Source organism: Drosophila subpulchrella, chromosome X, assembly GCF_014743375.2.
Source record: "Drosophila subpulchrella strain 33 F10 #4 breed RU33 chromosome X, RU_Dsub_v1.1 Primary Assembly, whole genome shotgun sequence".
Taxonomy (NCBI): Eukaryota; Metazoa; Arthropoda; class Insecta; order Diptera; family Drosophilidae; genus Drosophila; species Drosophila subpulchrella.
This window is the reverse complement of record NC_050613.1, coordinates 9,952,010-9,977,808: the sequence shown is the minus strand read 5'-3', so window position 1 is coordinate 9,977,808 and position 25,799 is coordinate 9,952,010. Positions and strand designations below refer to the sequence as shown.

The 25,799-nt window shown below is 39.2% G+C and overlaps 3 protein-coding genes across 15 annotated transcripts; 2 read left to right on the top strand and 1 right to left on the bottom strand.

Moving 5' to 3' along the window:
- Positions 1-144: 144 nt before the first annotated feature.
- Positions 145-2,046, bottom strand: LOC119557687 (peptidoglycan-recognition protein LE). Its single transcript, XM_037870557.1, has 5 exons — positions 1,583-2,046; positions 1,224-1,523; positions 1,043-1,156; positions 626-690; positions 145-569 (listed from the first exon to the last, which is right to left on the bottom strand). Exons 1-5 carry the CDS (start codon positions 1,779-1,781, stop codon positions 204-206), a joined length of 1,044 nt encoding a protein of 347 aa, XP_037726485.1. The 5' UTR covers positions 1,782-2,046; the 3' UTR covers positions 145-203.
- Positions 2,047-4,359: 2,313 nt separating this feature from the next.
- LOC119556294 (protein scalloped) lies at positions 4,360-25,355 on the top strand. Of its 13 annotated transcripts, XM_037868357.1 has the most exons (13): positions 12,570-12,975; positions 14,082-14,087; positions 14,251-14,770; positions 20,004-20,131; positions 20,387-20,525; positions 21,129-21,259; positions 21,705-22,463; positions 24,057-24,097; positions 24,160-24,349; positions 24,464-24,526; positions 24,595-24,767; positions 24,912-25,146; positions 25,212-25,355. In XM_037868357.1, exons 3-13 carry the CDS (start codon positions 14,662-14,664, stop codon positions 25,323-25,325), a joined length of 2,082 nt encoding a protein of 693 aa, XP_037724285.1. In that variant the 5' UTR covers positions 12,570-12,975; positions 14,082-14,087; positions 14,251-14,661; the 3' UTR covers positions 25,326-25,355. The 13 variants fall into 13 exon arrangements, with proteins under 13 accessions (XP_037724290.1, XP_037724289.1, XP_037724288.1 ...); XM_037868362.1 differs by lacking the exons at positions 12,570-12,975; positions 14,082-14,087; positions 14,251-14,770 and adding exons at positions 4,360-4,494; positions 5,154-5,882; XM_037868361.1 differs by lacking the exons at positions 12,570-12,975; positions 14,082-14,087; positions 14,251-14,770 and adding exons at positions 4,395-4,509; positions 5,154-5,882.
- On the top strand, positions 9,433-10,889 carry LOC119556296 (serine/threonine-protein phosphatase 2A activator). The gene has a single exon (XM_037868370.1). The coding sequence runs from the start codon at positions 9,534-9,536 to the stop codon at positions 10,851-10,853; it is 1,320 nt and encodes a 439-aa protein (XP_037724298.1). The 5' UTR covers positions 9,433-9,533; the 3' UTR covers positions 10,854-10,889.
- Positions 25,356-25,799: the final 444 nt, after the last annotated feature.

Genomic DNA, 25,799 nt, shown 5'->3' with positions numbered 1-25,799 from the left:
TAATATTTTAAATCTATTAAAAAGCGGGTACTTAGAAATACTCCTTATGAACGCCATTCCTTTTTATCTATTTTTAATTAAGTTACTAAATCTATAATCTTTCAAACCAATTGCCCAAGAGCTGTCAAATTGATAAACGTGTGATTTAATTTTTAACAAAGATGTAAACTCAACTTTATATATACAATGTGCTTTTTTGTCCTTTAGTGCTCCTCCTCCTCCTCCTCAATATTGTAAAAGTGGGGCCATGTCTGTATCTCTTCGAACAACTGCCGGCCAGGACTTTCCGTCGAATTGCACTGGCAGTGGCAAACGAGTCTATAGTCGGGTGATATGTGGCCATCCTCCACGCCGCGGGCCAACAGATTGCGGCACATGTTCAGTGCGTCCGCCGTTGGAAGCTCTCGCATGAAGCACCCAACAAAACTGATCCCCAGCGATATCTTGTTATAGCCCAGTGTGTGGGCACCCACTGTCTGCCAGCCGCGTCCCTCATAAATGTTGCCATCACAGCCGATCAAAAAGTTGTAAGCAATGTCGTTCCATCCCCGCGACTCTATGTGGAAGCACTAAAAAAATATGTATTATTATTTATTTCAAATAGTTAATTTGTAAATCTACTCACTTGAATATCACGGATAAGTCTTACGTTAATAGCGCGTTTTTCTGAGCTCTCGGTGGCAGTATGTACTACAAATGGTAAGAAAAACGTTTTAGAAAGATTTATTAAATTAATAAGAAGTGTAATGCTTTCTTTTGAGATTTATGAAATCATCAACGCTTCATCTCACAAGACGTTATATGGGGGACCATTAGAGATCTCGAAAACTACTTTAAATTGTGTCTAAAAGTAGGCTACGAAGTATTTTTAGTAATCAAAAGAAAGTATACAAATATATATGTATACCTGTTTTTTAAAAGGTTTAACTGAAGGTATTCATTTGGCGCCAACCCTTAAGAGCTTGTAAGATAAATGAATTTGTTTATTTTTTCTTCATTTTTTTAGAAAGAGTTTTTAAATTGAGATTAGAAAAGAACTCACAGATAACCACATATTTAACGGGGAGCTGCAGGGGCTGGGGATCGTCCATGGGCTTTTGTGCCAGCCAGGAATGGCGCGGAATAATGCTGCACAGCTCTTTGGGTATTTTGAACTCTGCAAATGAGATTAGCACCTTATCATCACCGTGTTGATAGGATAGTTCGCGGTATATATAGCCTACTCTGACGCCTGATAAATACATCTGATCGCACCCTCTCCTCCGACTCGTCCTGATAGTCCTCATTGAAATGGGTCTCTGGTTTGGTAGCGCTATGCTTCGGGGGCGATCGACGATCCCTATCCCTGCGGTGTGGGCTCAGGCCCTCGGCTATGATCTGTATGTTGCCATTGATATTGGTCACATTGCCGATGTGGACGTTTGTGGAGTTGCTAATGTTAACGTTGCCCAAGGTTTGAATGCTGTTGATCGAGTTCATCAGGTCCCTTATCGTGTCGGTGATGATCGATTGTTTTTTCGTGGCTTTTGGACATAATGGATACTATTAGTTAGGGAAAGATATATGGTTAGGTTCCACCCACCGATCTGAGTGCCAAGTGTCATGGTGCTGATATTCTGATCCGTATCATCCTCCTCCGTATATTCATAGTCCAAACTGTCCACCACCGAGGACTCTGCTATCGACTCCAACTCCTCATCCTCGGTGGAGCTGCTGACCTGGCTGTTTAACCATTCCCGAGTCCTCTCCTGACTCAGCTTCTTGATTCCCGATTCGGACATATCCCTATTCTCCGCCAATAAATGCGCGTGAAACTTTCGGCTGGCCTTTATTTTGTTTATCAATATTGTGAGTTAGCAGTACTCTATAATACTCTGATTAGTGGTCTTCTCGTGTCCACCACGCCCGATAAGATAAGGATGTTCCCGGAGGTTTTCCACCATTATATGCCTGGCTGTTGTGGTGAAATATGTTTTGTATTGGATATCAGTCGGGCCGGGGTTTTTTATTGCATATTTAGTCATAGGTATTAAATATTGTAATGGTATCGCGGATCACTCGAGATATCGATGTATCGATATGTACGAAACTATCGATTGTCTCTATATATTTCATTTTTATTTATTTTTTTCAAGATTTTGCGTGATACGGAGCATCTAGCACCGGCTAGATCCGGAATTCTCAGGGCGAAGTACCCAATGTTCCAACAGTTCCCCAACAATATTATCGATAAGCCATCGTAGTCTCACTATGCGAACAAGAACTCACATCTCTAATTGCAAAATGTAAACAAAGAAAAGTAATATAGTTTATGGACTAAAACAGTATTACTTTATTTTAAAATATTTGAATTGATATTTTCGCAGAAAATAACGTATTTTATATTAATAAAAATAAAACTGATTAAATCACAAATAATAGACCTTATTTTTTATTAAATATTCCCCATGAAAATCATACGATTTTTTTCTATATATAGCAATAGATCTTCCGGACTCGAACCTGTGACTAGTTAAGATAGATATAACCAGTTTGATTCACCTGACAAGTCGTCTGTAAGTTCAATGCACCCCATTCCTAACGAAAAATAAGTTAGGAGCTTTTGCCAATATTGCGCGCGCGCTTTTGGCTCTTCAAAGTAAAATAGTTTACTGCAACACTGCACCGTGTTTGATAATAAACCCATGGTACATATATCAAGTTGAGTTGGGCTCGTGTCGCAGGACCTACACGAAGTGTTCGTGTTAAAAAAAATTTTTGTTTCGTGTTTGTTTTTTATCATTAAACACGAAACATTTTTATCAATAAACACGAAACACGATTTATACAAATATATCTATATATATATATTGAAGATAAAAGCGATAGATTAAAAATAGGTGGCTAAAAAAATGTATCATTTATTTAACCTCATTTTTTGTGATTGTTAGGGAACTTGAAAAATATTATTCAAAGTGTCATTGTCGTGGAGTAAAGTTTGGGAGACCTTTAACTTAGTGGAGTGTGATTGAAACAGATTTGACTTTTGCTGGCTTTAATAACTGCAAGAAATTGTTTCGAAACTCGAAAAATTGGATATGGCGTCAACTTGATAAGACAGATTTTTTTAAGAAAAAAGTCCCACAAAAAGTTTTGGATGATCTCGCTCTCGAGCAATTTGGATTTGTTGGACTAAGCTTAATATTCATTTAAAAAAATATTTCGTGCGTGTTCGTGTCGTTTCGTATTGGAAAATTATGACACGCGCCCAACTCTAGACTCAACCCATCTCGATGGGAGCACTCCTCGTGGTGGCTAGTTACCACAACTCTAGTCAAAACATCGTAAGTTAATTCATGCGCTGTAAACATCCACTCGACCACTCTCGCTTTTGCGCTGTTCTACCCTCTATGCCTCTTTAAAAAAAGAAAAAGTCTTAACTCCAGGCTTATTTTATTAGTAGCAAGACTTAGTATTCAAGCTTATGTATTTTGGTATTTTTTCAAATCGTTTTCAAGTTTTGAGAAAATAAAACTTTAAAACTTCTGTAGAAAGATAAATTTTTCGTATTTTTTAAGGTATCAATATTTATTTTTTGTAAACCTTAAACTCCTTATGTTTTCTTGTTTGTAGAATATTTTTAAAAGATATGTTATTTAAAGAATAAGTATACTAAAACAAGTTATTCAGGGAAGTTGTCTGTGCTCTAACTTTTGTTTATGATAATAAAACATCGGAATAATAACCATAGAAAGCCATAAAAAAAAAGTTCCATTAAAAAGTAGTCAGAAAAACTGGAGAAAACATCCCGCCAAAAGTATCGCCCGATAAAATATACCAAAAGAAGTTGATTCGGTGAGTTCTCTGTTCCGTTGAAGATTCGATAAAAATGGTCACACGCGCATCCAGCAATCTGTTGGATGTACCACCCCCCCCCCCCCCCACCCCCTTTCTGGGGTGCTGTGCCTAACGTAAGGGGAGGGGGGTTGGGTTGGGGTTACGTTTTCTCAGTTCCGCTCTCCGCTCTCTTTCGCTTTTCTGCTGTTTTGCTCAGTTCAATTCGGTCGGGTTTATCGGTCGAATGCGAATGCTCAATGAGAAGAGCTTTTACTGTTTTACTTTTTGCCTGAAATACATTTTGAGATATTTTCTTATTGGTAGTTCTGTTTATGCCATCGTTTGCGTCTGTGTTATTTGCTAGATTGCGAGAGCTAGTTAACATTAGTTAAAATTAAAACAAACGAAAAGCAACAGCGGCAGCCAGAGATATATAATAGAATTGCGGTTTTCCTTTCTGACTGAATTTCCATCCGAATCTCAGAGCCCATCCATCCCATTATTCGTCGTTATCCGTCGGATATGTTGCTTTATCGCTGGTGTACTACAAGTCCAAACAGAAACCGTGCCCGTGGTGCCGGTAAAAATAAGCGCAAAGTTTAAGAAAATCATCAGATTCAGATGTGTACATTTGTCTCTAAATGACAAATTGCGTATAAATAGCCTGGAAATCGCCTGGTATATCCCAAATGGGTTAGCGATTGGTTTACGGGTATTACGGGTATTCCGTTTCCAAAGCGTGTTGGGTAAACAAAGTTTTAGTTTAATTAGCTTCGCATAAGCTGCTGCAACCGGATCTGAAACAGACCGTGGAAAAGAAAATAATAATAATTGCATTTCTCGTGTTTGCCAGTGTAAATTTGCGTTCGTGTGTGCAGGTTATACAGAGTGCATGGTAGTCTAGTATCCGTATCCCTATCCCTATCCCAATCCCTTTATCCCCTATCCTATCCGATTCGCGCCGTTATTGTTAATGCGCAGGTAATTCGGAGCGCTTTTCGGCCACTCTACTCTGCAGTATTTTGTTCTACATCGTTTTTTTGCGAGTGTGTTTCTTTTTTTTTTTCATATTTGTTGTGTTGTGTTTTGTAGTGTTGTGTTGTGTTGTGTAGTGCTGTGTTGTGCATTTATTTGACAGCTTATGAATCACCGCAGAGATTCATTTGCGCTGATTGCGGCACAACTGTTGCACCCACTTTCAAAAAAACACCTCTCCACACATCGTCTTCGGGAAAACTACTCAAGCGAGTGGAAAAAAATAAACAAATAATACCTAACCTATCGAGCACATTGTTTCCTATATATGTATTTTATTATTATTTATATTTTTTTTGCAGTGCATTTATTGAAGCAATATTATAAACCTATTAAAATGCACAGAAAATAGTTATAACTAGATATGGCCAAGAGTCAGCGAGTTCGTTTGTCCGTAAGCGTAAACCTAGCTCCCCTTACTACTGTGTAAATACCAGAAAACCAATCCAAAAAGAATACAATACAAAGAAAAACGCATAATGTACTTATTCAGTAGTGGATTCAAATTGCAGTAATGACAAACCGTGAAATAATAAAAATAAGCAGCGTTGTCAACATTCGAAAGTGCACAGATGATTCGCCTTCGACGCCAGTAAGCGGCCCAAACAAAACAATACAAAAACATAAGTAAACAAATAAAGTAAATGCAAATTAAAATCATACCAAAAACCGGTGCTTATGACACAATACCGCAATGGTCATGTAACTCGTCCCAAAGATATCGATAACGCGAAAGATCCGTCGTCGCGTCGTCCTAATCGATCGATAAAAATGGATCGCCTTTTTCTGAGAAACTTCCGCAGCTGTGCTCTTTTCTATCTCAGCAAAGTCCAAGTAAGAAGTCCACCAAAGAAGGTGCGGTGAATGTGAATACTTAATCAGCGATCGGCAATCAATCAACAAATAACTCCGAGTTCGGGTTTCAACCGCTCATCAATTTTGAGAACAGCAACAGCAGCCACTACCCAATAATCCTGGACCCCCACACCAATGCGATATGGATTGTGATTACTCCAAGTTTCTGTACAAAAGTAAGTTTCCAAATTGTATTTACACATGTCTGTTCATTTGCCGCCGGCAACTGTCGCGAACATGTTTTTCAAATATTAGGTTTAAATTAATTAAGCAGAGTGGCAATGTGTTTCGAAAAACCTTTACAGGGCCCACCCCCTTTTAGATTTTATATTTTACACCTTTCCATATTTAAATTAGTGGTCTTCCATTGAAGCACCTGCTTTAAGTGCATTTGATAATTATAGTCATTCTATGTGATGTTACATCTTTCATGGATGATAATGCATTATGTTCCATACGAAGAAGTAAAACCCTTTCTATTTTTTACAATATTTCTTACAAAATTGAGATCGCAAAAATAAACAATTTTAGAATACATATAATACATTTTGAAATTTCCAAATAAATTTCCAAGGTTAATTGTTGGTTCTTGCGCTTTGAAGTTGGTTTTCGTGAGGCTCTAAGAAAGTTTTAACATTTGTAAGCTCAGGAAAAACAGTAACAGGATTCATAGCCAATAATCGGAAAAATAACGATCACGATCGAAAAGCAACTCTGAATGGAAAACTTATATTAAAGGATACTTAAGGAACGGTAAACTTCGTCGCAAGTTAATCAGGTTCTGTGAACCTTTCTTTTCTTTCTTTTTCCGAAACTTTATCTAAACTAATTCACGTATCCTTCTTTTACATGCGGCAATGTAGCAATATAAACAAAAAACAACAGCAACACAAATTTATTTATCCTTGATGCGAAATAGATCGTTTCGAAAGATAACATTTCAAAATTATGGACGTACAAAGTACACAGCAAGGATCCAAAGCAGTTTAATTTCGAAAAAAAATAGATCTTGGAATAACATGCATAAATATTTATATCGTTTATAATATCTGGACAAAAAAGAAATCAATTTTTTTATAAATGACGTTGAAAAGTAATGCTCATAGACACAATTTTCAATTTCAGTTTTATATGAAGATATAGCACCTTGATTAGGCCGAATCAATTCTGTCCGTATATCTGTCCGTTAATTTGAAAACCAAAATCTCAGGATCTAGCTTCACAATATTTTTCTTAATGCACACATTCTGTATCATAAGTTGTATTTGTCCGATCGAAACACGTTTCAGTTGCAATGGGTATCGCTTTATTTCTAAATAAAACCCCCAAGTTCAAATAAACTTGTTGCAGATGACGACGGCGATAGTCTGGTTTTATCAACATTGTGGCCACATTTTTCCATAGAGTTATTTTCAGTTTCGAAAAATTCCTCGAGACACTGTGCGTTTTCTTACTTCCTCTTCCATAGAAAGTTCGGGGATTCGGCTTCCCTTGAAAACTACAAACACAGACGGAAAGAAGCGCAGCACGGCAGCGTCGGCAACGTCAAAGCGACAAAAGCAGCAGCAACTTGAAAAAAAGGATTCTTCCCATCAGAAGTTGGTTCTTTTGCACAAGATAAAAATATTTTTTAATGTTCCCTGAACACAAACAAAAATTTAAGGAATGTCACGTTGTAGTCCCGTCTCACTCTTATGTGCGCTCCATGTATGCATTGCGCATTTATTTTGGTTCCCGGTCCGTCGATTCTTCTCTGCTGTTGCCGTTCCTGTTGTATCTCGTATCTTCGTTGGTATGAGACAAAGAATTTCTTTTACACAGACAAATGGTTTGCTAACTTGGACCAGAGATCTGCTTGAAACTTACAAATATAATTAAATACAACCAATATAAGCATGAGCAAAAGTACAATATAAAGCAAAAGTTTTGCAATAATTCGTCAAAAGGATGAACAAATTTCTTTTTGATGAACAAGAAATGAACACTAAAATTGTTTTAGTGTGACCGAATTTTGTATAGTTCATCCGAAACCCGAAGAAGATTCAAAAATGAATTGCTTCATTTGAACAACAAATTATAAATTGTAAAATGATTTATTATATACGTATTCGTTTAAATGAAGATTATTTTTCTCAGTGGCGGTGAAATATCCCCTGGAAAATTCCCCCAGTATTTGTTCTTCATCGCCACTGGAAAAAATATCTCCAGTCAAACTTCGAATGACACATAGAAAGCTTTAAATTGGCTCCCGTTTTAGAAACTATTTATAATATATACTTTTCTTAGTTAGAAATATTCAATACAGTTTAATTTCATTATAAAGAAAAAGTTTAGTTAGGGACACAGTGTAGTGCATTTTTCAATGACGTACCACTAAGTTATGTGGTATTTAACGGTTTATATTGTTTATATGGAAAAAGTAAATCGTGTACAATTGCAAAATGATCGTTTTGTCATGTCTGCGGAACGTGACACCTGCCGTGTTCTAAAACTAAACTGTATCGGAAGGTAGTTCGAATTCGGCAAAACACCTAAGCTATGAACGGTGTACCTAGGCTACACACCCATCAAAACATATTTATTAAGCTTAAAGGTGACTTTTAGAAAATCATTGCCAACCCAAATGAGCCCCGCCCTATATGAGCTGTTGTCGAATCCAAGCCGATGGTGCTAACAATATAAAATTAAACACTTTTATATTTTAACCTCCACTTTATATAAACAATTTTAAGCTGAATGAAATGCCTAGTTTTTGCTTTGAACAGGCATTTGAAAATAATTTATCATAATAGGTTTTAAGATCTATAAGCCAAAATGGAGAACATTCTAATAAGATAATATGAATTGTCTTGCCGGACTCGTTGGAAAAATATTAAAAATATTATATATCAGATTATTGCATTTTCCGAATTGAAATTGATATATGTATGTTTATGGACTGGCTCATCCTCTCAAGCCGGGTGTCGTTAGCATTTTTCATAAGAAGTTTAGCATATGGGCTGGCAGTTTATCATGGCTGTTGAACAATATCCTGGAAATTGAACGCACTTTAAAAAGAAATCGGAAACGCCCTGGGTGGAAATATAAATAAATAGTATTTGGTTTTCGGTCTTAATTATTTTTTTAGTGGTTCAACAGGCCAACTTACCCGGCAGCTATTACTACATTGAGAAAAAATGTATGTCCACATGTAGAAAAAAGCGCCAATTAGGGCCACACAAAACGAAAAAAGCATAATTACGAGCCAAAAGACAAACCACAATGGGTTCCCCATTAAATAATTATGACGTATGTAAATGGTAATGAGTGAATATTTTCTCGCTATCCTGTCGCCAGTGGGGGTAGTTGCAAAATAAATGTGGTAAACGAGATGACAATACAAACAAAGAAAACTCAACATGAAATCAAGAATTATGATGCCTTTTTGTGAATCATTAAATAATTAAAGCAGTAAGTTGAAGAATATAATTAATATAAAAGTATAGCACAATAATAAGGATATTTAGACCTTTAAAGGTACGTCACGCTAGTACAAGTTGGGAATTATAAGTGCACAAGTGGGAGCAAATGCCATTTTCAATGTATATAGTTAATTTAATGTTAGTACCACAACTTGTGTGGTTAGTTCTACCACCAATATAGTAAATATACTGCAAAAATATATGTTTTCGACCAATGAACATGTTTCCTGTGTTGTTATAGGTGCTTTTGAAGCACTCCTAGTAGGTCATGGCGGTCGATTCGAAAGTTTCCTTCAACTCGTACCTATTTCGACACGAAACCACACAAAAAGTCTTTGATTTGATTTTATTTGATCCCATCCCATAATGAGCTACACACCCGGATACGATGTGACCGATCCCACTGTCCAGGTGCTCCGGGCATCGGCCTTCATGCAGAACGGGCCGGTGAAACAGGTGCGCAGCTTCGAGGATCTGGACCGCTGGGCCCGCTCGCAGGCCTATCACGATACGATTGCCTATATCAACCACACCAGCAGGGCCATCCAGGGCCATCGATTGACGCGGGACTTGGACTTCCCGGTATCGACGCAGATGCGCCGTCTGTGCGAGATCTTTGATGGCCTGGAGCATCTGCTGGTCGAGCATTCGCCCAAGGCCGACGACTCGAATATATCCGTTCCAGCCGGCCAAGTGAGGATTCGATCCTACCGCATTTGGATGGAGCACATGTTCCAGCATGTCTTCACCAAACTGGACGAGGCCATCAACGCGAACTGCAAGCACATCAACGAACTGGGCCAATATCTTCGACGTTCCTTTGGCAATCCATCCAGTCTGGATATCGGACCAGCCAACGAGCTCATGTTCCTCTTCTTCCTGTGCGGCCTCTTCCGCTCCGGCATCCTTGAGGCCCAGGACACGGTTGCCGCCGCCCTGCTGCTCTTCGATCGCTATACACACCTGGTGCGCCGCGTCATCGCCACGTACTCCCTGCGGATAACCAAGGATCCCATGTGCTCCATCGATGACTACTGCTTTCTGCCCTATCTTTGGGGAGCAGCCCAGCTCTCGCTGGACAGTCCCTTTTCGCCGATGCAGTGCGACCAGGCCAAGGTGTTGGATAACCACAGGCATGACTACATGATGCTGGATCTGGTGGATCATCTGCAAAAGACGCGCGGCGGCCAGTTGAGCCAGGTGGCCTTTCAGCTGTGGAGCCTGCTCTCGGTGCCCACCTGGCCGCAGGTCTACCGGGGTCTCGAGAGGAACTACATCGACAATGTGCTCTCCTCGTTCGAAACCGTGGAGCAGGTCATCTTTTGCGAACTGATGTCCTTTGAGGCCACCGAGGTGACCAAACAGTTGGAGCGGGCATATTTGGGAGCCCAGTACGTGGAGCGTCGGGAGAACGAGGAGGATTTGCAGCAGGCGCAGGGAGCACAACGTTCGCCATGTCTGTGGGAGCCATCGCTGCCGGTCAGCAGATATGTCAGCATGGAGCCGGAGTCCTTCCTCGGATTTCAGGAACCCAAAGGTCATCGGATGTCGGACGACAGCGAGGACGATCGCCTCTGGATGATGCGACAGGCTGTGGATGAGAACGGGGCCAGCCCTATGTTCTTCCCGGATCGGACAGATACCCAAAATGACTCTTTCACTTCGTTCACCAATAATGGTCCCTAAAATGTCAATCCAATTAATGCATATAAACTTGTAAGGATGGAAAGGGAATACCACTGTATGAGCATATTTTAGCTGATATTTATTTACACAGGGATATCTATCTTACACTAATCTAACTAGCCCCAAAACATGTTATAATCTAATATGTTCCAAATTGGGGCCTCACATTTTATTATCTGATATTTTTACATAAGGAAAATATCTTTTTTAACCTACCTTGGAAGCAAAAACGATGTATAATTGAATATTCTTGCAAAGTTAGTTGTCTTCTGTTTCGAAATTCGTTTCTTCACTATACTATAACTTATTTCTCTGAATAGTGTATCACTTCACTTAAGAATATGGTGAAAATTTGGTTCTGAATCATAAAAAATTTGGTCAATTCCATTTTTTTTTCAGCTTATCTACATATTTGCTAGATCTTTTTGAACCGAGCGGAATGGAACATGCAAAATTTTGGCACAACAAGCTTACGATATTCTAACATCTCTGCGGAATGATATGGATTTTTGAAAGATGTGAAACTGCGTATACTGGCAGTTTAATAAACGAATAAATTACCAATTGATTATTTGCTTTTTTAATAAAAGGAAAGATAATTTCTCATAACCCCTAATTTCAAAGCGTCTTCTCGCATCCGCTTGAAAACGCAACAGCAGCAATTTTGTTTCGCATCGTTTACACAGCCGCCGCTGTTGTGAACACATAAAACACGTGCTCTTCCTTAAAGAAGCTTAAAAGAATAATGTTTATTATTTTTTAAATAAAGTGATTTTTTCCGCTTTTTGCGAGTTTAGTATTGCCACTGTATAACTTTTATAGAACCCGTAGGGTTTTGCATATTGACACGTTTCTATTACTATTTTAAAATAAAAAAAATATCAAACTATTGTTCAACAATTCGATTCCCCATATGGCATAAACAAATGCTAGTGTTTTAAAAATGTTAGCCCGCTAAGTTTGTGATAAAAAATGGCGGGCTAAATGCCCAGATCGCTAATAGATATTGTTAAACGCGAACCACCTTCTGCCACCAACGAAAAGATCGGGTTCTGAGAGACTTCAAGATAAAGACTACATTTCACGTGCATTTGTATTCTCTGTTCTATTGCCAATAAAACTAGTTTGACTTATAGCGACTTCGGAGTTGTGGGAGATCGGCTGTTTTATCAGGAAATAGTGGGCTTTTCGCGATCCCCAACGGAAGCGTGCCTCTTTCATATTGTTAACTAAGGTCAGAGAGCTGGGGAGTGATAAAGGACAGGACTTCCGTTGCGAAATTCGGGCCAAAGTTATAACACCCTATGCTAAAGGGTTACAAAGTGAGCGAAATCGAAATCGTGCGCTAAGGCGCCAGCGGCATAAAGCTCGTCGACTATTAGTCACACCCGTCGGTGAATATATATATATATATAGAGAGAGAGAGAGGGAGAGGGAGAGCGAGAGCGGAGAGTCGTACTCTCTTCTGCTCTCTTCTAGCCCCACAATTACAGTTGTGTGTGTGGTTCAAGCAGTGCACTTGTGATGGTGATATAGTGCTGTTTCTGGGTTTGATCGGGTTGTATTCTGCGTCTGTGTGTTTGGTCGTGTAGTCATCGGTTGTGTTAGGAAACTGAACACTGAAACTAAACAACCAGATCCACCAGTTATGCTGGCAGAGCAGAGACAGCGGCAGAAGCAGAGGCAGAGAATGAGTTGAAATGAGTCCGAGAGTTGAGGCTGAGTTGAGTTAGCCAGGCCAAGCCAACAACCAACAACCAACAACCGAACGGCCCAAAGCCAGGGAAACAACAAAAAAGAAACAATCCCAACCGTCCCAGGCCAACAACAATCCCATATCCCATCCAACAATCCAACAACCAGACCCGACCAGCCAGCTATAGTGTGTTATCGACGCTGACGTCGGCGTCGTTCTTTGTATTGATTCGAATTTGGATTCAGTCGATGAGTTTCTCTCGCTTCTGCGCGTTGCGTTTTTCGCAGTGTTTCCGCGATTTTTCGTTGTCGTCATCGTTGTTTCGTTTCGTTTCGTATCGTATCGTTGTTGTGTGTGGTGTATAGTGCGCCGCCTCCTCTCGTTTCAGCCCCCTTTTTCGTACAGCCGTTCAGCGGCTGTAAAAGTGTGCGTGGGTTTTAAGATTATTAAATACATTTTCCTTTTTGCAAAATTATTTTCCCCCTTTTTTTTTTTTTAATTTTGTTCTGTTCCCATGCGTTTTGTGTTTATTATATCTGTGTAGAAAGATTTTTAGAAAATTTGTTTTAATATGTGGCCACATTTTGATTCACCTTCTCTCTCTCTCTCTCTCTGTTCCTCTCTATCTCTCTCGCTGGTCTTTTTTGTTTTATCTTTTTCTTATACGATACGTATCTTATAAACAGTAGGCGTGTGGGGAGGGCATCGCAAGATATGGCTGTGTGTGGCTCTTAAGCAAATTATCCTATGCCTCTGGGTGCCCCAAAAACGAATAAATAAAAAAGATCTCAAATCTGAAATCAGGCATTTGAAAAAGAATTTCATAAAAATATATATCTAAATACAGAAATACAGATGTACATGTGCGTGTGCTTTTGCACACACACACTCACAGTCGCATAAATACATATGCACACAATTAGAACTGCACTTGTGCAGAAAAACAGACTATTTGGTTAGGCAGACGGGGAGAATACATATGGACATCATAATTATCATCATAATCGGCAATCGTCATCGCCCAAAAGCCCCCCATCTCGATTACGGACGGACGGGGGCTGGCCCTTAACTAACGTTAGCGTTAGAGTTGATGTGGAAATGTAGAAATGTAGAAATGTAGAAAAGCGACAAACCAAACCTATCCAATAGTTAGCGGTGGCCATTCTTCTTTCTTCACTTCATCTTATTGCCGCAGCTGCGCCTTATTTCCACTGAAAGGCTTACTGACACATTCTCACTTTCACAAAGACCACGATATTGTACAAAGCTGCTCATACTCTTTTCCCACTACTAAATACACAGTTATACCTCTATATGTATATATCTAAAGAGAGAGAGAGAGAGAGAGGGAGAGGGAGGGAGAGACGCAGAGAGGGAGAGTGGGAGTGTTTGAGAGAATGAGCATGGGGAGAATGAGAACGAAAACGAGAAGAGAGAGAAACAGGCGAACAAGTAAAAAGATGTTGCCTGTGCCTGAAAAAGATCTTTCTCACTTCCTCAACTCAAGAACTCCGATTCATGAATTATTGCAGATGTAAGTAAGTATTGTGAATATGCATGTGTGTATACTAAACACGTAGAATCGAAATTTGATTCGATACGAGTCGAGTACGAGTACGAGTACGAGAAAAAGTAAAGTAGTGCAAAAACAAGTATCGAATAAGCCACATAATCCAAAGCGAAAGGGTTTTTTTTTTCCAGTCCCATCCAGTAGTCCCGTCCCAGACGCTAGCCCACTGCTAGCCTCCTGCTACCAAGTATAACTAAACTATATAGTATAATCAAATTAAAAAAAAAAAGTAAAACAACGCTCCATCGCGTTATCAACGGACATAGATAATAACACACCCAATATAAAGTCTGAAAGAAAAACAAAAAAAAAGAAAAAACAGTTACTGTTACAAGCGAATAATAATAATAAGAGTGAGTGCCTTTGACCAGCCGAGACGACGACGGTACGGTTCTTGATGGTGACATCAGAGTCTAAATCTAGCGCGAACAGATTTTAATTCCGTGAACTAGTAGACGACGCACCGCACTCGTTTACGTACCTCCAATACTCGTATACCCGTATACCCGTATACCCGTGACATCGGCAAGAAACCTGGCTGCATGAAAAACATCACCAGCTCGAGCACTTGCAGCACTGGGCTGCTGCAATTGCAGAACAACCTGAGCTGCACTGAGTTGGAGGTTGCGGAGAAGGCAGAACAACAGGCAGGTCCGTTGCACATTCGAATACCCCACATCCCCCCAACTCATCCATACTAAACTTAAGACCAAACCAGGCCCCCTTCCCCAGAAGATTTGATCTCTGATTCTTCTTTCTTTTCTGTTTTTTTTTTTTTTGGTGACTTTCCTCTTGAGTGTTCTCTCTTTTTTATGAGAAAGTCACCAAAAACAGAGACCAGAACTGCAGGGCCTCCACACTCTCTACCATCCAATGTACATATCATACACATACATACATAAGTCTAACCGATCTAAAGACGAGAAGAGAAGCCAACTTTCGATTGCCCAGATGAATAATTCAATGGAATAGTCAGGTTTAAGATAATATTGTCACCCCTCATTGATTCGACGGATCTGCGGATGAGATATATGTATGTACATACATGGCTCAAATTATTTTGCAAGCCGAGCGGATTTCGAAAAGAGCTTTTTTCATACCATTGCATAATAATATTTCTGGTCAGAAGCTTGTAATGCAGTGTGGGAGAGATTTCCGACCACAAAATTATACATGTGTGCATATTCTTAATCTGGATCGTTTTGCGAAATATGTAGACCCGTCTACCGATCTGTTATTTTTGGATTTATCCATTTTTATTTTATTTAAAAAGCTACAGGTTCAATTGGCCAATAAAAAGTTCATATTCTTTTTTATTATCTTGATGTTTGTGGTAAAAAATATTGGACGATCGTCAAATTTTAGTCAATTTGAAGTACTTTGAATGGAAAATCGACCATTATATTTTTATTCTACTGCTGAGAACGATCAGTAACGCAAGCCCCACATTTTCATTATATTTTGTTTAATGGAAATGGGTATTTACCAAGCGCATCAGCTCGCTAAATAGCTGTATTTATTTTTTATAAATATTTACAAAGCTCAATTATATCGTAAGAACCACACGTGCTTTTCTTCAGATAGCAAAACTAAGCAGGTGACATTAAATTAGAAAGGAGCTTATTTAGACAGGCCGAAATTTCTTATACCCTTTGAGTTATACCGAAAAAGTATTAGTCATTTAGTTATTTGACCAGTTGCAAACACAACTAGCTTCCAGACGTCTACAAAATGACTATCTCATGAGTCATGGGCATACATACATACGAATATCTTTAAAAACAACGAAAGCATATCCGATTTTGATAAAGTTTATCATAATTATTCCGAAACAAAAAGTTGGAGCTCTTAATGCCGGATATAGTTGACCGATCCTGACTTATGTGCATATCGCAGTAGAAAGATGGCAGTTGTGATAGTGTTTTTAGACAGGCTCGTTAAGGCTGGGGAATTACAAAATCAAGCATTCTTTTATAGACTTGCCTGGTGATGCTGATCATGAATTTATATATTTATACGGTCGAAAAGTCTTCTTTTAATCGTTTCTAAAGGTAATTTTAACACCCTTTGAAACTAAGGCTAATTTTAAATTAAAAAGTTCCCGTATTTAAGGAAAAACTAAAAACAAAAGAGAATACATAGTTAACGGCAAATTATATAATTAAAAAGTTCCGTATACGCAAGTAAAAATCTCCATCCCATAAAGTTTATAGCCTCTTCCTGCTGTCCCTGACCTATATTGACATCATAAAATCTATTTGCTGCAATACACATAATAATATTTCTATCATACACCATGTTGTTTCAGAATCATTATTGCTTTGACAAATGCAAAATTAAGAAAATGCTTTCAAAATATATGTTTATTTTAGGGTAGGAATATTACTTTGAATATGTTCTATGTTAACCTTTACCAGGTTGCAAATTCGTTTGTCCTGACCTCAGAAGATTTTGGGCAGGAGAAAGGAGGGCGTATTTTAAGGGTTGACATGACAAAAAGGAAGCTAACTAAGGCGTACCGAAGTTTACATACCCTAGCTTATTTGAAAAAAATTACTAGTTTATATATTTATTTGAAGAAATCCTATTGTATGTGAAGGTGATAGAGTCAGATTTAGATCAACTTTTGTATTACAAAATTATACAAAACGTTTAATATATTCAAAAACATAATAGGTATACAATTTTTTCTGATTAATCAATTAATATTCTGATCGTCCCTATGGCAACTTAAAGAACTGCTCGTACGATTCCGTCCTAAAATAATACCTGGAATAAGAAATGACTATTGTGCACGTTTCCACGATGTTTGATGAATGAAATCTACCTTTTGTAGAGTTCAAATGTCTAATTTACTAGAAAAAAATAAAAAAAAACATACAGTGTTTGTATTGATTGAATTGATCATTATAATATTTATCGCATATTCATCTGATCAAGTATCAAAATGATTTGATATTATTCACATGCACAAAGGACAGTGCAAAAATCATATTGACCTGATAGTATCTTTCAGTTTCAAGTGGTTTTCCCTTTATCTGTGCACGTTTCACGGATCCTAAGTCTGATCCTGAGTGGGCTAAGTACGTCATCATATAGCTCCTTACCGTCCCATCGAGGCACTGGCATGTACATACATATATCTGCGACGAAGCATACATAAGGAAAATGAAAAAGCAGAATGCATACCATAAATTCCAATTGCCGCACAACAAAATTGCGGCTTCTAAGGGTAGGAATGGAAAAGGCAGGAAAAAGAACACACATTCCCTTATTAAAACCGAACACGAGCAGCTGCGAGTTGAGTTTTCAGGCGGAAATTGAGTTCAAGCGTAGAGAGCTGCGAGGACCAGGACCGTAATACCAAAGTCTGTTTCTGGGTTTTCTAATTGGAAATTATCCCGAACCGCTTCTGTCCAAATTCAGGAATTCTATGTGATAATATTAATGCACGGTTCAGCTATTTCGCTCCTTTTTTTTCCCCCCCCTGTTCAAAAGAATCGAGTGAGTGTGTGTGAGTGCTTACGAGATTATGAAAAATGGCACATTCACCCCCTAAAAGCGATCCCAACCCCTGCACCACTATGCCATGCAGTTCCAAGCTGTGCAATATGCATTATTTTAATAACCTTACAGCGTTTCCGATTTTCGAATGGCTAGTATAGAGGATTTTCCACTGATCGACCTTTGGTTTGCATTGAATTCGGAATAGAAGCGACAGATTTTTTTTGATTCCAATGATTTGCCTCCTCCGCTCGCATTCTATACCTTCCATTCACTATTATACCATATACCATGCCGAACCATATCATACCCCTGCGGACTCACACTTGACGCCCCATACTACAGACTGCATCAAGGCTTCTATCAATAGTACGCTGCGAGGGTATGTGCCACTGCATTCTATCCTCTGTCTCACAAATACCTAGAACAACCATACCATACCATAGCGTACCATACCATACCGTACCGTACCATACCATCCCTATAGGTTTATATGGGCGAAACACGGCACCAGGGGCAGAAAAAGGAACCGGCCAAAACAAAGAATAGAAATATGTGGAAACTATACGGCACATTTCAGTTTGACGTGCGCGTTTCTCTTAACCAGACGCATTTTAGTTTTTCTTTCTTTGCTGTGCCTGTGCCGTCCGGGATTGTTTTTTCACGCTGTGTGGAAACAAGTCGAAAGGAAAAGAACAGAAAGCCAAAAAAAAAAAACAAAAACAAAAATAAATTACAAAATAATTTAAATGAAAATGATTTGATAGGTGTACAGATACATATACAGATGCAGATACAAATACAGATCTTCAACACAGTGAAATGTTAAACTAAAAATATTTGCTTCCATTCGAAAGGACTATTAGTGTTATACGAAGTTTATTTGAAAGATATATACCGATATCGGCTTTAAAGTGGCGCCCTTCTCAAATCATTTAGATTCCCTCGAGGAATTCAAGGAGCTATCGGGTGAGTTGATGTGGGGGGTGGATAAGGCTCAGTTCTATATCATTGATAAAGTTGAATATGAAATCGTATTGCTGATCTTATTGGTTAATGACCCCCAATCTTTGAATCTATTTTGTTAGATTGATTTTCAATTTTAATTAACACATTTAATTTGAATAGTGAAAGAAAAAAAAAACATTATTACCAATACTTACTGCCTTCGCTATTGATAAAATATTTTTCCGATTTGAAAAACATTTTAAACCATTAAATAAAAGTTTCGCCATTTCATTTAGAGTTCATCATACATAACTCAATCGATCCGTCCAATGGTATGGATCATAAAAATATATATATATATATATTCTATTCTACTTGTTACATATTTCCACACAAAACCAATATACCCTTATATACCCTATACACCATTTATTGGCCGGGACAAGAATTTCTCATCCTGTCCGTCATCCACCAGGGGTGAAGTTCCAATCCGCACGGTTTAATGCAATATTTGGGCGATGATTCGCCTTTCAACCCTTTCCCAATACTCACAACGAAAATGTAAACAAAAAAGAATGTTGAGACTTCTTAAGTATCTATTCATTGCAAAAGATTTTTAATTTGTTGTGGGCGGTTAATGGGAACAGAAGATTATAAATCCTAGTTTTGTATGCGTGGAAAAAACACCGATCTGATGTAAGAAAATTCACTTGTTTAGCCGTGGAATACTTCAAGATCTAATTATCTATAACTTTACATTATTGATTAAACTTTTGGCTCTAAAATGATTTTTAACTATCTTACCCCTTGTCAGTAATTGGTCAGTAATTATACACAAAAGGTCGTAGGATATTCTAATTAGTAATATAAAAAAATATATATTTTAGAATATAAATTTAAAAAATAATCTTGCCGGCAGCGGATACCCATAATTCCAAAACAGCAATACTTGAAAATTAGTATTCACTAATATAGTATTCATGTTACTATTTATTTTAGTAGTTATACTATTACTATTTAATAGTAGCTTTACTGTTTAACAGTAGTTTTACTATTTAATAGTAGTTTTTCTATTAAATAGTAATTCAAGCTGCAACAAAATATATACATATCCATAACTATTCGTGTTGGTAAATGTTATCAATGAAATTTGTTGTGTGTTTGCTGTTTGGTTAAAATGTATGACAAATCAGTGCTTTGTTTTTTTTCTAAAATTAAAAACAAAATGATTGGCTAATTTTTCCCCCGAAGCTACGAATATTCATGCCAAAAACTTTGGGTTGGTGCTTATCTGTTTTCGTAATTTTGAAGGTTAGGCAGGATACATTGATTAAAAAATATGTAATTGCATGCACAATTTCCTTTACCACCCATAGTAACACTTAATTATGGCATGTAATTAATAGTATTTTGTTTCTTATTTTATTTGCAGTTGGACCCGGCACCATACCATCACCGTGGACACCAGTGAATGCCGGTCCTCCAGGTGCCCTTGGATCGGCAGACACAAATGGCAGCATGGTGGATAGCAAAAACCTGGATGTTGGTGATATGAGCGATGTAAGATTACGAATCCACTTGTTTCCACTTTCACATAGTTCACACGATCTATATGTATAAATTTGAGCCTAATAGTTCCGAAATGGTATAGATCGTGCAAAACAAAGACAAGTTTTAAAGAAAACCCGTTCTGGCAGCGAATCTTAACGTAAAATCCATTTATAAAAAAAAATCTATTCATCATCTCCTGTCCGTTTGGTTTTTATGCATTCAAATAACCTAATCAATTGTTGTACGATCTAATAAATATTTCAGGACGAAAAGGACTTATCTTCCGCTGATGCCGAAGGTGTATGGAGTCCAGATATCGAACAGAGCTTTCAAGAGGCTTTATCTATATATCCGCCGTGCGGACGTAGAAAAATCATCTTATCCGACGAGGGTAAAATGTATGGTAAGTACTGAAAAATATACATACCACTTAATCCGAATTTAGATAATAAATGTTCAAAAAAAAAGAAATCCAACTTGGGGGTGGGTTATTTTTGAATAGATGCTGATGATGCTTTTGGTGTGAGTATGTAACATTGGCAACATTTATTATGTATTGCCAATAAATCGATAGATAGTTAAAAAAAAATTAAAAGGGGTGATTTGAATACTATTAAGGTCAGACGAATAAGTCTTATATCCTTTTTAGATCGCTGACTTAGATGATGCGTAGCTAGAATCCATTGGGAATTATAGCGTTTCAGAAGAAACTGTTCTGTATTTGATTTGCTTGGAGTTTGAAGAAGAACTTATTTGATTTTACAGATTTCAGATGGTTTCCGTATTTTTAAGATTCGTTAACTGATGATATTTTTAAAGAGCTGACATGAGATTAGTCGGCTTTTAGCTCTTTGCTTAGGGGAAATTTTTTTTAACTCTAGTTAGGGTTATAAAAGTAAAATTTTACAGAATATATATAGGAACAAAAGAGCACCAAGTTATATCTAGAATTTGGTAATTCCTTAATGAATACCTGTTTAATTATGATAATCCCGTATATTTTCAGGTCGCAACGAACTGATCGCACGATATATCAAACTGCGCACAGGCAAGACGAGAACCAGGAAACAAGTCAGCTCGCACATCCAAGTGCTAGCTAGACGAAAACTCCGCGAGATCCAAGCGAAAATCAAAGTGGTAAGTGAAGAACGAACCATCCATAAACATTTTCTTTTTTTTGTTTCGGTGGGGTAGACTTTTTTCAATCGCATGTATAGGACATTTCTCAAGCGTTCTGCATAGAGTAGGTCTCTCTTTTAAAAACCAATCCAAAAGCTAGTTCTTAGGGTTGGAAGAGCAGGAAAAGCAAGGAAGACTTGTCAGTTGAGCTGCAAGATGGAATTCCCCTGAGATTCTGAGTGAGCGTTAGGGATTACCCAAAGGTTGTCCTGATTGAGGGATTGAAGATTGACAGCCGAGTGCGCAACCGAGTCAAATTTAGATAATGGCAACGAGATTGCGTACGATGATGTGACACACACACAATTCGAAGCACCAAATGCACATACCCAATCACAAAACAAACAGCAGAAAAAACCCAGTACCAATATGAACACTCCGACCAACTGAAACTCTTTTCCAGGAAACCAATGGTGTGTCCTTGCATTTATTAAACGAGAAAGAACAAACGTTGCAGGTCATGAGCACAATGACCAGTTCGCAAATCGTGTCCGCCCAAGCGGCCAACAATCTGGCATTGGCTGCCTCGGCATTATCGGCAGGTGGTGTTGCAGGTGGCGTCGTCCACCATGCGAGGCATCTCAGCCTCCATCCCCCACCACTGCCGCCGCCACCGCCGGCATCCCTAGCCCATAGACACTCCTCCACCACCACCTCCTCCTCGGCGGCGGCGGCAGCAGCAGCTGTTGCAGCAGCCGCAGCAGCGGCGGTGATCCCGTCCTCCTCGTCGTCGTCGTCATCACCTCGACAACAACAGCAACAGCACCACTACCACCACCCAGCCCACCACCATCCACTCCACCACCACCACCACCACCACCACCTCAACCACCACCTCAACCACCATTCCCATCCCAATTTGACGCACCTACCGCATAGTCACATGCATCCGCATCATCACCAACATGCGGCAGCCGTTGCAGCGGTGTATCATCTCCAGCAGCAACAGCAGCAGCAACAGCAACAGCAGCAACAGCAACAGCAGCAGCAACTGCAGCAGCAACTGCAACAGCAGCAGCAGCAACAGCAGCGGACAAACAATACGGACAGCGATCAGGGCACTGGCGGCGGTGGCTCCATGGTGGTACCATCCACTTCGCCGCCAGCTCCGCCGCCACCTCCTCCTCCTCCGTCGCTGCACCACCCGCCGTTGTATTCTGGCGTAAGCTAACGTTATTATTTCCAACTCTCGATTTCCACCTCGATTTCCACCGCCTTGTGCAAATCACTCGTATGCTGTCATACCGCGTTCGAAAAAAAAAATACAACACAAAAAAAAAATGAAGAAAAGAAAAAGAAAATTAAAAAACACACACGCAACTCATTTACCAAACGCTACTGCGCCGTTGCATTACAAAACTGCATTAGAGAATCATAGAAGCACCAGCGACACACCATCACCACTGCCATAATCTGCAATGCTCATTTAGGATTTGCAATGCTCTTGTTTAGCTTTCTGTTTTGTGTACTCACCCCAACATCAATGTGCAGGGACCTCTGACCCCCAATCTGTTCGAGGGGTCACGCAAATCTCTAGAGGTTTGAAATCACGCGAAAATGTGCCTAAAAGTATGCTGTGACTATTTTCCCTTGAACTGTGAAATTTCAATAAATGGTAGCATACTTTTAAACACTTTTTTGAAAAAAGGAATGTCCATAGTTTGGAAATAACATGGAACTGTTTTTAATATTTCGAAGTACTTTAAAACAATTTTCAAAAGAAGTCGAATCCCTAGAGGTTTGAAATCACCAGATACTGTATCTAAAAGTATGTTGTGAAAAAAAGAGTCTTCCATATTTGTTTTTTGGAATAAACTCCTTTTTTTTGTAGAGATTCAAATCATCAGAGGTTTAAAATCACATAAAAAGGTGTCTAAAAGTATGCTGTAAGATATATTGTATTCCTTAGTTATTCTCGGAACTGTTGGACCTTGAATATTATGCTGTTACGAACGTTTTTGCAGAGTTCTATGGGCCTTAAATCACATAAAAAGTGTCTAAAAGTATGCTGTGAAAAATATGACTTTGACTTTTGTTGTCATAGGGACTTTCGCACTCAAAAAAGGCCGAAGCATACTTTCGGATTCCTATTTTTTTTTTTTAGAGGTTTCAAACCTCTAGAGATTTCTTGTCGCACCCACGTGTATGTAACTTTTGTGCTGCTTTCGATGAGGTACTTCAGCCCAAAACACTGTGTCATCTCAACCCCACCCACACACCCTCCTGTCTCCATCTCTTTCCAATCCTATCACTCTCTTTTTGGATTCAATATCATCGAGGCCCAAATGAGATGCCCGTTGTACCGCTATGCCAACCCTAATGCGCTCGCTTGCTCATTGAAATTGACTCCTTGCTTTTGACTTGCTATACGAAGAAACTACTCTTGTTAATAGAACCTAATTTCTAAAGTTCGCTATAGACATGTATATTGTGTATATGTGTGTACCGTATGTAACATCCAACCGCTGGCCTAAAAGCTGGGTTATAATCTCGCTGGGTAACTTTATTTAATGACAATCGGTTTAGTGAACAGTTGATTAACAAGTCGTCGCCTCACCATACGTTTAACCATCTTGTATAACGCCCAAAATATATATATATATATATATTTATCTGTATATCATCCAACAACTATCTACTGACACCGACTGGTCGAAAAGCCTAGCCTTACAAACGCATTTGAATTAATAAAGGTTTATTATATAATCCCCCCCTCTTTTATGCTCTTATCTCATGTGTCTTCCCATCGAAACAGCAATTCTGGCAACCCGGACTACAGCCGAGCACGTCCCAAGAGTAAGTTGGCATCTCGTCTACCCCATGAGCTGGCTATACAACGCATTTGCATTGACCAATAGTTTCTATGATTACAGCATCAAGCCCTTCGCCCAGCCACCCTATCCCGCCGGCAAGACGTCGACGGCGGTGTCCGGGGACGAAGCTGGAATTCCGCCCTCACAATTGCCCTGGGAAGGTCGAGCCATTGCCACGCACAAATTCCGCCTACTCGAGTTTACGGCGTTCATGGAAATCCAGAGAGATGATATGGTATGGCATGGCCAGAAGGGGGCTACCTTTCGACTACACCACCCTCAATCAACCTCCCCCTTCAATCAACCGAAATGTTTTATTAATAACTCCATTTTCCACATTTTCTCACAGTATAACCGTCACCTCTTCGTTCAACTCGGCGGTAAGCCATCCTTTTCCGATCCATTGCTTGAGGTGAGAACTTTGAATAGCACTTATATGTTCAATGGAATAACCAATAATATATGTTTTACACATTGCAGACTGTTGATATTCGGCAAATATTAGACAAGTTTCCCGAAAAGTCTGGGGGGCTCAAAGATCTCTACGACAAGGGTCCACAGAACGCGTTTTACCTGGTTAAATGCTGGGCGGACCTCAATACGGACCTAACGACCGGCAGCGAAACGGGTGATTTCTATGGCGTAACCAGCCAGTAAGTCTCAGATTCAGATGGTATACACTTGACAATCATGATCTGTGATCACTAATCACTGATCAAGTTGTTTGTGGCAAACGCCTGTAATATTTAGTGCTCCTAACTCCAAACCTAACCTCACTTTAACTAATCCTTTTTCAGATACGAAAGCAACGAGAATGTCGTGCTCGTGTGCTCCACAATCGTTTGCTCTTTTGGCAAGCAGGTGGTGGAGAAGGTGGAGAGCGAATACTCTCGACTGGAGAACAATCGCTATGTGTATCGCATCCAGCGCTCTCCAATGTGCGAGTACATGATCAATTTCATTCAGAAGCTGAAGAACCTACCGGAACGCTACATGATGAACAGTGTGCTGGAAAACTTTACAATATTGCAAGTACGTATTGGATCTGGAGAATCTTAGTTATGTGTATTTGTAACATCATTTTAAATCTTTCTTAGGTAATGAGAGCCCGCGAAACGCAGGAGACACTGCTGTGCATAGCCTATGTGTTTGAGGTAGCGGCCCAGAACAGCGGCACCACCCACCATATATACCGTCTGATTGGGGAATAGCAAAAGCTGCCTGGAGCAGAGCCCAACCTGTCTGCGAATCCCATCATCAACACACAAGTTCACAAATATATCGACGACGGCGGCAACAATAATAGTATCAATACGGCTAAGAATTGCGATAATAAGACGAGTAATGACAACACCAAGAGTGCCAGAAGCAACAGCAACAGTAGTATCCCTAACTCACAGCAATGTGGCAACAGCAGCAACATCAGCAACAGCAACAACAGCAACAACAGCAACATCAGCAACATCAGCAACATCAGCAACAGTAACAACAGCAATATTAAGAATAGAAATCTATCTGCTGCTGGTGGTGCACTTATTAAGCAATCACTAACCTCACCGCAACATCATAATGAAATCGATGCCTTGACGGCACTTCAAGTGGAGGAGGTGATATACACACAGTCACAAGGAAATACCAGTTACCAGTTAGACTCCGAAACAACGATTGCTTCCAGCGTACAAGAG